At 43.7% G+C, this 13,208-nt stretch overlaps 1 protein-coding gene across 3 annotated transcripts in view; it reads right to left on the bottom strand.

The window, feature by feature from the left end:
- The window catches only part of VWA3B (von Willebrand factor A domain containing 3B), a 136,134-nt gene that overhangs the window by 119,816 nt on the left and 3,110 nt on the right, over nucleotides 1-13,208 (bottom strand). For 2 of the 3 annotated variants that reach the window (XM_066579205.1, XM_066579188.1), the window contains exons 2-5: nucleotides 11,358-11,491; nucleotides 9,615-9,703; nucleotides 6,937-7,187; nucleotides 6,497-6,653 (exon numbers count right to left, since the gene is read on the bottom strand). In XM_066579205.1, the coding sequence (XP_066435302.1) occupies nucleotides 6,497-6,653; nucleotides 6,937-7,187; nucleotides 9,615-9,703; nucleotides 11,358-11,472 (612 nt within the window). In that variant the 5' untranslated portion in view covers nucleotides 11,473-11,491. Of the gene's footprint in view, nucleotides 1-6,496; nucleotides 6,654-6,936; nucleotides 7,188-9,614; nucleotides 9,704-11,357; nucleotides 11,492-11,592; nucleotides 11,616-13,208 lie in introns of those variants that run through there. The other variant, XM_066579196.1, reaches the window with a different exon arrangement.

The following is a 13,208-nucleotide window of genomic DNA, read 5'->3' on the forward strand; positions in this document are numbered from 1 at the left end:
GCGTGCTCCCGTTGACGCCGGTCACATGACTGGAAGACCGGTGTTATTATGGGAGACGCACGCTGTGATGGGAGATGAGCATTGTCACAGTGTTCAGTGATGAGGGGACATGCTGGGGAGATGAAGGAATCTCCTGCTACAGCTGCCACTGCTCTAGCAGAAGATTGCGATCTTTATCATTACTTTTAATTGCAGAGAATCGCCACACAAGTACAGTGACAGAATCCCCCACCCCTCCCCCACACAAGTACAGTGACAGCACCCCTGCCCCTCCCCCACACAAGTACAGTGATAGCACCCCTGCCCCTCCCCCACACAATTACATTGATGGCAGCCCCCGCCCCTCCCCCCACAAGTACAGTGACGGCACCCCTGCCCCTCCCCCCACAAAAGTACAGTGACAGCACTCCCCACCCCTCCCCCACACAAGTACAGTGATGGCACCCTTCGCCCCTTCCCCACACAAGTACAGTGACAGCACCCCCCCCCCCACAGGTACAATGACAGCACCCCCCACAAATACAATGACAGCCCCAAACCCCCCTCCCTTTAATAGTTACCCTCCGCTGCTGGACTCTTCTGATCCTCACCGTGGCAGTCCAGGAATGAAGAGAGATCACCGCCTCACTGCAGCTACTGCGCATGCGCGAGCTGTACCAGGCTCGTCCACGGGCCGTCAATCTCTACTGCGCATGCCTGACGAGTGGAGAAGCCGGCTGGAAGAATTTGTCGTATCCTGGGACGACGGAATGGTTAGCATGGGGGCACTCCTGTAGGTAAGTATATAACTTCTGTATGGCTCATAATGCACAATGTATATTATGAAGTGTATTATAATGGCCATACAGAAGTGCATACATACACTTCTCACAATGGGACAACCCCTTTAAATATGCAGGTGTTCATAAGATCAGCATTGTATCAGTGATCTAATAGACTAGTTCTACAAAAGTAGTAACATAGTAACATAGTATGTTAGGCTGAAAGAAGACAATGTCCATCTAGTTCAGCCTGCTTCCATCCTCCCTTATTGATCCAGAGGAATACAAAAAAAAAACCCAATGAGGCAGAAGCCAATTTAGCTCATTTGTGGAAAAAAATCTTTTCCGACTTCATAATGGTAGTCAGAACAATCCCTGGATACTTGTAAGATATATTTATAGTGGATCAGGACTGCGACCCCTACGTCCCTTATCTGGTGGTCATGGTTCCTGTCTGCCGCCTGCGACAGACACCTTGTTTTCCATTTCCATTTCCGTCTCTATTTTTAATTCAGGGATTAGCTAGCTAAGTGGACGAGATCTGCAAAAATCTCGTTCACACACTGCGGCCAAGCCGCAGCATGTCAATTCTTTCTCCGTTTCCACAGCGGCCTCTATTCTCTCTATGGGGAGAGATAGCCGCAGCGAAATGCCGAAGGCTAAAGGCCACGGGTTTTGAAGCTGCTCTTATCCCGCAGAAATCTCGCGTTTTTTCCATGCGATCATTCCACAGGATTTCGATCCCGTGTGAACCCAGCCTTAGATGTGGCTCGAGGCTATGGATGGCTACATTTAGTCATAATATTAAACACAACACCAGGGAATTATAAGTGGAAGGAGAGGCAAAACCAGATGAATTAAAACAATACATAAATTGTGGGTCAAATTACATTATCTATGTATGGGAATGTCCATGCAAGAAATTATACGTAGGTAGAACAGTCAAAGTAGGAGCCATAGCAATGGCTGGCACAATCAACTCTTCCGGTCCCATGTTAGAAGCTGGATTCCATGGTTCCTCAATCCTCTCCTCAGGTGGAGATGAAGCGAGAGAACTCTGTGGCAACAAGTCAGTTAGTAAAATCTGGGCCTTGGCGGCGGGTATCCAGTAGGAATTCCCTTCAGCACATTCATCGCCATCACGCCTGCAGGGGTGCTCTTGCTGGTCTGCTGGGTGGTTTCAGGCGTCTCACTAACCAGTCCGAGTAGCTCCTCCCCTGGGCTGTCTTCAGCACTCTGCTGCTGTTCTGCGGGGGGAAGGGGGGGTCCCCCCCCTACTTTTCCCACAGCCACGGTGGGAACTTTTTGGCAAAAAAGTTTAGTGGGTCCCTTTAGGGAAAGAAGAAGGCTGAGCGCCATTTTCACAGTCCACAGGTGGTTCTGTATCTTCCGCCACAAAATGCAACCTGGGCAGTTCCACTGTGTCTGGTAGTAACAGATGATTTCACTCCAGGCAATAACGCATCTGGGACACATATATATTCTGGTTAAACAAAGAGTCCTTACTTTTGCTCTGCATCTTTGCTGGTGACACGGCCTTGTCTCTCCGATTTTTTTCTTCAGGCTCAGAGGACCTGCAACCTTTTTCTTCTAATTCCTGTAGACTCAAAGGACCCGTAACCTTGTCGTTTTTACTTTCCTTGGGCTCAGAGGGTTGGAGGGATCTTCTCCTAGACTTTACAGAAGACTAAGAGGGTTGGAGGGATCTTGACCTGGACTTCCTAGAGAGCTCAGAGGACTTGGGAGATATTTTTTGACTTTCGTCTTTTTTGCACGCACAGGCATACAATCTTTTCCGTGTCTGGCAATGGCAGAGGTTATTTCTTCTCCGTTTTTAGGCAAGGTGCGGAGGACTCATTCTGTTCGTGATGCCAAAACTTCGCTTTGCAGCGTCCGAGGAGCAGGCCCAGAGCCGAGGAGACAGCGGGGTAGAGAAAGACCTTGTCATGGGGCTCTACCATCTCCTCCCACCAAAAGCAGCTCGGGACCCGACTACGTTATTGCTGGGGGAGATCATAGGGATAGTAACCGGGGGTTACCTGTAGTCCAATTGTCACTCATGACGCCACCGTTCCTTCTTCAGGAATGGATCTTGTAGATGAATAAAGTAAGTCTAACACCAGAAGAGTATATTTTGGAACAAAACTGGAACTGGTCAATCTTGCCCATTTACTTAAATGTTTGAATAAAGTCAATAACAACTTGCAGCACAGTTGCAGAAATCACAGCTTATAAGTATGATATCTCGGTGGAGCTCACGAGTTATTTGTACAATCCACAGTCCAAGTTATCTGCAGGTTCCTTTACTCCCAGAACTCAGTTTCTCACTCCAGTGGCAAATACTCACACTTTCTCCGCTTCTCGCTATGAAGCAGTTTCCTTTCTCTCAGCACTCAGGAGAAGTACCGAGGATTCCTGGATTGAACGGGCCCAGGCTGAGCATCAGGAAGTCGCTCGGCCTCCTCCATGCTCCACAGACAGACTGATCTCCCTCTAGTGTCTGTGCGGCTTACTCACTGACTGCAACAACTACTACACTCTCCCCCTCATTACATATACGCAAACACATATATAGAACACCATCACGTGACCACAAACGATACATTTTCCAGACAGGACAGAACATATCAGACATTAACTCTTTCAGTCCTGCAGCCATCCAATACACATAAATCAAATGCACTCCACAAATAAGACACTGACACGAGACAGACATAGAATATTCTGGAGGGGCCCCATTAACTCTGGGCCACTACACTTTTTCAGCAGTATCATGAATGACGAAACTGGACTACTACGGAGTGAAACCGGGTCGTCTTCAGCGACGAATACAGGTTTAGTGTGCGCATTGATGATGGCCATGTTTGTGTCTGGAGAACTAGGGGTGAGTGCCTCAATCCTGCCTTTGCTATGTAACGGCACACTGCCCCCACTGCTGGTGTAGTGGTCTAGGGGGTATCACATTTAACAGTTGGTCGCCACTTCACTAGTAGTGGTACGAGGGACAATGACAGCTCAATGATATGCTCAGGACATCTGGCAGCCACATGTGTTGCCTCTCATGGCAGGACTTCCAAGAGGCATTTTCCAGCAGGATGATGCTCAGCCGCACACAGCATTGCTACACTTCTGTGGCCTGTCCGGTCGCCAGATTTATCATCAATAGAACATGTATGGGACATTCTGGGATGCCAACTTCGACAGCCTACATGTTTGCATGATCTAGATGCTCAGTTACAGCAAGTATGAAGCGACATACCGCAGGATACCATATGTAACCTGTATACCTCCATGCCTGCCCGTATCACATCTTGCATGCGAACTAGCAGTGGTACAACAGGGTAATAGAGCCTCCATGCCCACCCCAATATCTCATCTCATATCCAAGCTAGAGGTGGTACAACAAGGTACTAGAGCTCCATGCCTATCCATATCACATTTTGCATCTAAGCTAGAGGGGAACAACAGGGTACTAGAGCCTCCATGCCCACCTGTATCCCATCTTGTATCCAAGCTAGAGGCAGTACAACAGGGTACCAAAGCCTTCATGCCCGCCTGTATCACATCTTGTATCCAAGCTAGAGGCAGTACAATAGGGTACTAGAGCCTTCATGCCCGCCTGTATCACATCTTGTATCCAAGCTAGAGGCGGTACAACATGTGTTCAGTTTTCAGCAATAAATTATCCTTTTGCTCTGATATTGCAATCACTTACTTATATCAGTGTTACAATCACACATAGAACGTTTCATTTCATTCCGACAACTTCTAGGTGCTTTATTTATTTTTTACTTTTTTTAACAATGAATGTATTTTTCAGTTTTTAATGTCTTTTATGACCTATCTACTTAAGACGCTTTATGTTCCTAAAAGTCCTTGTTAGAGTTTGCACAAACAAGGAGGTACATACTAGCTATATCCCCATTCTCATCCGCTGACATTTATTTCCTTGCTGGCCGCATTTAGGAGCAGCAAAGATGACCAGATCACATGACCATAAATGGGTGATCATGTAATAATCACGTCATTACTGGTCTGTGACAGCAGGTCATGACAACTTCCGGGTCCCAAAACATATGCTGAACCCAGCGGTGGCTATAATGATGCTAATCCACACCATTGCTTTGTTGTGACTCCAGAATGATGGCCATTATACTACTTGTGAGTACTTATATATGTTTGATACCAATTTAAAGGCTTGAGAAAAGGGTTATGATGATGAGCCTTGAAACAAGTCGCATTATCAGTTTTTTTCTTTATGTTTAATAAGCCTAATGGGACCTTGGATTGGTTTCTGAGCATATGTAAGTGCAGGTACTACTGGATCTCTGCACTTAATTGTTACAATGCGGCGGTTGCTAGTCCTCCCGGGGCGGTGGTGTGCGGGGTCCCACGGTCGGGGAGGGTCCCCCCGGCTTGTTGTCCAGCTGCCGGGGGCGCGGGTGCCCGACCGGCATGGTGCTGGTGGCATGCGCACACTGGTGAGTGCAGCTGCCGTGCACGAGCTCCCTTTTATTATGTCTGTTGGGAGTTGGCTGTCTCCCTCTCTCCGCCCCTGGGCGGAGGCTTTTGTTTACAGATCAGGCAGAGACTTGCAATCACTGCCAGTTATTGGTTTCCCTCAGTGTGCTAGCCAGTCTGCCTCTGTTTGTCTCCTGCCTTTGTCATCTCGTCTGCTATTTTTGCTATTGTCCGCCATGTTTTTTCATCTCCCTTAGTTCTTCTTAGTATTGTTTGTGTTGATTATTTACACCTGTCTTTTCTGTTGGTATTCTACCCTTCCCATCTAGGTATGCCAGCGTCCCTTTTCGGTCCCTAGTGAGAGTAGGGCCCACCGCCCAGTTGCCCGCCTGGGGTTAGCCAGGAGTGGAGGCAAACAGGCAGGGACAGGGGTTGTGGGTGAGATCTAGGGCCCCCCAGGCTGGCGTATCATGGGTAGGATACCATAACATTTATATACAGTAAAGGGGTACATTTGACCCCTCCAGAAAGTAATTGGTTTCTTTTCATCTTGACATATTGAAGTATGGTCACTGTTCCCTTTTTTTTTTCTCTGGCTTTTGTTCCTACGACCGAGACCTTGTGGCCTACGGGTAACTCCTGTTCTGCGGATGTCCAGTGTATGGACAGATGGGTCATTGTAAACCTGTTAGGTAAACATTATATTATGCTAACTTAGCTAGTAGTGTGAGGGTTGTACCCTCTCAGGGCTCAGTTCTGACACTTGGTGAGTCCTTCTCTCTTTGGTTCAGGTCTATTTCTATAGGGCACTGTTCTCCTGTTTTTTTTCTGATATATTTACTGATTTGTTGTAAAGAAAATATCCTACCAGTCCTGACCTTAGCTTTGTTCCAAAACAACGTCTAGTCTGTCTATTCCCTCCAGTACTACACTGTGGAAATCTTGACTTACTGCATCAGCTGCCTTCTAACCAAGACTATTTCTGGAGTAATGGTCTATGGCCCCTTGCATCAAGGAACAGATCCAAACTGGTGGAGTTAAAAGGATGACAACCATAGAATTAAGATGCTGCCCCTGGATCTAGTCCCAAGTCAAATTGTTTTTCAGGCACAGCGGATTCCCATTCACTGTCGTGACAATAATGTTTATTACACCTGGTTCAACTTCTGGTTATCTCTGATCATGAGCTCACACATAATCCCATTATCAGACTATATAATCTACCAAAAATGTGCAAAATAAGCTATCTTTTAGCACTTCACTACTTTCACAACCTGGTCATCCAAGGCTTCTGACACAGCTTCAGCTGTGCTATCCACATTGGCCACTGGAGGGTCCTGAAGGTTCAGAATCCATTCCACAGCTTCTTCTATGGAGTGCTGATTGACACGGATAACTCTTGGATGCCACTTCCATGGTTCTTGTGAAACCCTATACAAAATATATCATTCCAGATTACAAGGCACTTGTAAAGTATTAAACCTGATTTACTGTTTCAAGGGCAAATAAACATTCAGTGCAAACTTATTGTTCCCAAGGCTTGTTGATTATATTTTTAGGGTTAATGAACAAACTCTCAGATCAGATTTGGCCACAAATATTTACAAGAAGGATTCAAGCACACACACACAAATTATCTGAGCAGCTATTTAATTATTTTTGCCAACTAGCGAGGATTAACGACCTCTGGTGTTCACATTTTAGGCGTACTTACCAAACAAGATTGAACTTGGAAATGTGTGCAACTTGTTCTCTGATGACGAGACATATGGCATCCTGGCATAGGTTACGTTGGGATTTGGTAAGAGCACTAAGGTCGAGAATTATAACTACAGATTGTTCCTGGACCACTCCGAACACTGACCGGCTTGAGCTGTTCAGCCATTCGAGTCTTCGATGATAAAGTTCAATAATGTTTGCAACAGATTCAACCTTCTGTAGAACTTCCTCTTTTTTAGCTGTCAACTAATAATGAAGATAGGAATGACTACATACATATTTCACTATTCAGTTCCAAAATATTAAATCCACAGTGGAGTACATTTTTCTTCTACAGTTCTATTTGTATAAATAATATGGTAGAACAAAAATGTACTCCACTTTGGATTTAATATTTTGGAACTGAATTATGACCAATTTTCAAATGCATAGTTGGAAATGAAATACCTTTTCTAAACCAATACTTCATAATAGTGCCCACATTCATAGCGGTGTTTGCTGTAAAATTTGCAACAATGCCTCTACAGCACTACCTATTACAAGTAAACTTTCCTGCAAGTCAATGCCTGACCTTTTAACCCTTTAATAACACAGTAGTTTTTCAAAAAAATCATAACTTTTGTGGAACAACTTGTATTTTTCAATGGCACTATGTAATGTACTAAAAAACGTTTAAAAAGTTCTAAGTGAAAATTCCACCATCCGTGAGGGCTAATTTTTGTGGGATGTCCTGTAGTTTCTATCAGTACTGTTTTGGTGTACATACAGCTTTTTGAATGTTTCTTAATACATTTTTTCTTGGAGACGTAGCGGCTAAAAAAAAAAGCGCAATTCTGGTGTTTTTTTTTAATGACGTTCACCATACAAGATAAATAATGTGTAACTTTGATAGATTGGAATTTTATGGAAGCAGCGAATGTGTTTTTGTTTTTTAGAAATATGAAAAAAACTTAGTTTTTTTACTTTTATTTTTTTAAATAATTAATCAAGCTTTTTTAAATTCATTTTTCCTTTTTTGTTTCGTCTCTTAGGGGACTTGAACTTACAATCATTTGATCGCTCCTGCAGTATAATGTAATACCATAGTATTACATTATACTGCAATGTGACAGGCAAGTCTATCAAGTCACACCACAGAGATGGCTTGATAGGCAATCTGCAATGAATCTCCGATCGGGGCATTTTAAGGGTCAACAGCCGTGATCAGTGCTTACGCTGATTGTGGTTGTTGTAGGTGGGTGATTGATGTCAAACACACATGGTACCTGCATTGTATAGAGCAGGATCAGCTCACAATCCCACTCCTTACAAAACCCAAACCTCCATGATGTAAATATATGTCCTAGAGCATTTACGGGTTAACAGGGAATATAACCCAAAGCCAGGAGGAGAAGATAACCATATAAAGACAGCCTGTTTTGAGGTTTTTGCCCTCCATCCGTGTCAGTACAGTAGGTTGCTGGATGGCCAGGTGAGAGGCCTATGATGTGGTTTGGGAGAGTACCTAGTAGGTGAGAGGAGACTTAACCCTTTCCAATCCAATTTGTATCCTGCTTTTCCTAGGGGGCTTACTCTTTTTCTGCAGTTATACAACAGCGCTATATGCTGGCTAAAACCAATACTGCATGAGGTGACACGTTGGATAGGCTCCAACAGCAGAGAGGCTGGCAATATACAGTAAGAGAACCCCGATGGACGTCTTCCAACATCAGAGCTGTACAACCTTAAATCATAAGGTCTTCAGAGGTCAGACAGTGGATTGGAAAGGGTTAAAGGGCCATGCATAGCTTTCCTAGAAATCATGCATGGCTTTATAAGTCTCGTCACACCTACTAGGTATTTTCCCTAGGGCTTCTCTCATACAAGAGTTTTTTTGCTGTGTATTACACGCGCACAAAATCGTTCACAGCATGTCCTATTTTTTGCATTTTGGTGCATATTTCCCTCACTAAATCGCCCAGTGAAATGAGCAGGATGCGTGAAAAAAGGCAGTAAATACGCAATTGCACGTGCAATACTGCATTTTTTATACAGGTTACTATGCCACTGTGAGGGCAAAAAAAATTGTGATATCATCAGCTTACTTGCCTACTTCGTTACTGCGCAAAACTGCACAGTAAAAACACAGTGCAAAAATGCGTGTTTCTACATACGCTTGTGTGACTTTGGCCTAAGGAAAAACTCTACCCCTCCCTGCCCTATCACACAGGTAAAGCCAGCTTTACACAGAGATCTTACCAAGAAGATTCTACAAAATGTATGACGTCATCTATGGAGCAAGTATGTGGTGCAGAATCACATGCAGGCTAGGGATACTCATCAGTTTCGTGAAGTGTCTGTGTTTTGTATGTGCTTCCCCTGCCACAGCAATCAGCAGCAAACCACACGGCTGAGCCCTGCTACGTGTAATACTACCTCCAGAAAAGTAATTCATAATCATAACCAAGGTTGAAAACATCCTGAGGCAATTATCTGATGATGAAATAGGACTTAGGGCATAAGGAATCCTCCTATACTAGCAGTAGCAGTAAACCGAGAGTGTTGTCTACCTGTCCTCTAGACTTAGTTTATAGCCTTGACGTATGAATGGTTGATACTTGGCCATGTATTCTACATTTCTCCACTTCTTTAGCAATAAGAGAAGTAAATGGCTTAAATATTTTACACACTCACATTGTAGATTTTACCATCGCTGATGTATTGTTGGAAGAGACCATGAGAATAACGAGAGGACACTGGGCGCCCTAGTTTGCTTACATAATCTGTGGAAAAAAAAGTAGCATGACTCAAACTCATAAAAAGTTAACAGTCAATCACAATTAATAGAGCTACAGAACAAGTTCTTCAAGTATGTCCTAACACACAAACAGCAAGTACAATGCCAGACATACTTCACCATAACACTTGTCCTCATTTCTTCCAGAAGATAGGATCTTCTCCCAGCATACAGAAGTAGCCATCATTAACATGACTGATAATTTGATTTATAATTGTAGTTAAATTATCAAAACGTGTTAAATGTTGAGTTATTATTTGCTACCTCTGTAGGACTGCAGAAGGGGAAATAACTACTTAGGAGCCCATTCTTATTTCAGTATAAATGTGACCATACCGTCTACTGCAGTCTGCGCCATGTAAGAAAATCCAGTGGCCATCATGTAACTGCTGCCTATACAAATGGCCTAGTAACATCTTTCACTTATTGGTCTATGCAAACCCATTGCCTACATCTCCAATGAAGAATATCTGACATCAAGTTTAGTAGAAGGACATGTATGAAAACTGAATGATGATTGCTCACATTCAGCTGCATTTAATGAGGCTGTGAGTAAAACACTGGCACTATATAATATGCTGTGCAGCCAGTAAATGACAGGATATCAATTAATGGGCAAAGCATAATCACGCATTAAAGACGGGCCTTGACAGCGTTTTTTAATGCAGATCTGCAGCAGATTTTAACTGAAAGGATGAAATCTGATGCAAATCTGCATCAAATACGGTGTCAAAATCTGCACCAATGACACAGATTTTAATGTGTTTCCCGCTGTGCTTTTGACGCATAATGTGTTGCGGGTTGTCCACTACCGACGTGTAAACATACCCTAATTCTTTAAAGTAACTCTCTGTTTTCGAAACAAATTTTGGCCTAGAACTGTAGGGGGAGGTTATATTACCTGCTGTTGCTCTTCTCTACTATTGCCGCTCTTCTCCACCGGTTCCCATTTTCAGCAGTCCAAGATGTTCAGTGCTTGCCAATCAGACAGCAGTGCACAGCTACAAAACTACAGCTGCCATATTGGATGGCTGAAACCAAGACCCTAAACAAGTGGATTGGAAAGACACCAGCAGAAAAGAACAATAGCAGGTGATGTACCCTCCCCCTCCAGTCCAGGGACAGAATATTGTCCCAAAACCAAAGGGTGGCTTTAACTGTAGGTTCACCTTTAGTGTAACTACACTAACACTCAAGAATTACAGAACTGATGCTCCTTACTATACTACTACAAGAATCACTTCTTTTACGAGCAAGAGGATTATGATCATAAAACGGTAAGGAAGTAAGGATTTCCAATTGCTCACAGTTCCCTTGTTAGACCGGCCATAACGACTGCTTTCCACAATGTGGGTCAACCTCTATATATACAGAATGCCGTCTATAAACAGCAGCCTGCACTCTGCTGAAGGATTCACAAGGCAACACCTAGGAATCTGAAATCCCTGATTTGCCCTCCATAGGAACACTCCGCCTTATGGTGGTGAGTGCAGAGTATATTAGAGAGTCGGGGCAGCTCTCCAATACAACTGTGTGCTGTACTTTTACAAATGGATGTATCCCAGCTAGAAGAGAACTACTGTTAATATTTCCATTTTATTTTACTAGAAATAACAAAAGAGATGAATCGTACAACCAACCTTCTTTCTGCTGAAAACCGAGCCGTGCCAGCATTTTAGGCATTGTAAGTTTCTTCTTACTGAGGCCGAAGGACCGCAGCCATACTGCCGATGAGACTTGTGCTGTCGCGTCCATAATTGGTAAGATAAGTAATCTACATAGCAGGAAAAAACATAAATTCAGTACAATTACTTTCAGACAACTGAACAGTCACTTCTTTACCGAAAATACTTGCTAAATAATCTGGAATCTCACAAATGTGAAGAGCAGTAATCACCAACACAAGTTGGCTGCTCAGTTCTATTTCAGGTTCAGTTTCAATCATGTATTTTCCCTGGGGAGGACTCACTCCGAGAGATGGGATCCAATTACTGCACAAAATAAAAATCTCAGCATACCGCCATATGTCAATACAGTGTTATGACTGGTCCTATTGAAATGCATTATCACAGTATTCAGGATCCATGTGATATGGATCCAAAACACTCACGTGCATCAGGCCTGCATGTTGTCTAGCAATCTTATCATTGACTGATGTTAAATGACAAATTAAATTTTAATGTATTATGATTACCACTAAATATGAAAATACATGCCTCGCTAAGAAAATGCCATACCATGAAGAAATGCTGCAAGCTCAATACACAAATGGAGAATGAAGTTCTCAACTATTTTCATTTCAAACAATTACACATCTCCCATGATCAGTAAATAGTAGGAGACCATGTTGGGCGATATAGTCACCAATGTGATGTGGTCTCCATTCAGTGAGTGCTCACATACTGTCCTGGGGTAGTGTTGACCATGTGGTAGTGACCATAGTCCACAGTGCATCTTCATTACGAGGCTGCGAGAGAGCAATCACTTGAAGGCCAATTGTACCTCAATTGGAGAGAGATATCTGCAGATCATGATGGCCAAGGAATCACCTAGACACCTTGCAGAACATGCCTGTTGATGTTCGCTGTGTGGGTGACACGCATGATCCTGCTGGAAATTGGCGTTGAGTATGCTTTGAAGATATGGAGTGTGATGGGCATCAACACAACAGCATGCGGTGATGTGTGCCTGATGTGTACTAGAGTTGCTAGGCTGTTGATGCAGATGATACCCCAAACCAGGACTCTACATTGATGAGCTGTGTGCGCTCCAAAATGCCAAAAGGATCAGCCTGAATACCATGTGACCTTCAGACCCCCAATTGTCATTGCAGAAACAGAATCTTGATTGGTCACAGAGCAACATACCATGCCATTTGTCACTCCAGGCAGCTCTGAAGCATCACCAGTACAAACATTCATGATGATGATGGTGCGGTGTGAGGGGCAGTCTGCGCAACGGATAGCTTGATTGCAAACCTACCAAAGCCAACCTTCAAAAGACTGTAATAATTGATATTGGAGCATCCAAATCTGCTTGTACACTCAGCAGAATGTCACCAGCTGTAGATTGTGGAGCCACTACTGCATGGCACCAGATGCACTGATCTGTGTGTTGGATGTTCATCTCAGTGCTGCAGTCTCAGTAAGATAATGCATATCTTGTTCATCTGACCACCGTCTCCAAATTATACCCACAGTTGTGGCATCCATTGAGTTTCTGCCATGGTACAACAAAAAGACCAACTAATTGTACATTGTCCTAGGATAAAACCCTTTAGTAAACTCATCTGTTTGATAAAATGGTTCTTGATGACATCTTAGAGGCATCTTCACTCCTTAATCTTTATCCAGGCACAAACAATAATGACACAAAGCAGTTTCCATGGACGTGACAACGTCTCCAAACTTACCTTCACAGACTGGTTTTGCCTTTTACCATGCTCCCAGATCATGTGATTGGCCCGAAACTGCATCAATTTGCATAACTTG

The sequence above is a fragment of the Eleutherodactylus coqui genome, chromosome 1 (assembly GCF_035609145.1).
Source record: "Eleutherodactylus coqui strain aEleCoq1 chromosome 1, aEleCoq1.hap1, whole genome shotgun sequence".
NCBI lineage: Eukaryota > Metazoa > Chordata > Amphibia > Anura > Eleutherodactylidae > Eleutherodactylus > Eleutherodactylus coqui.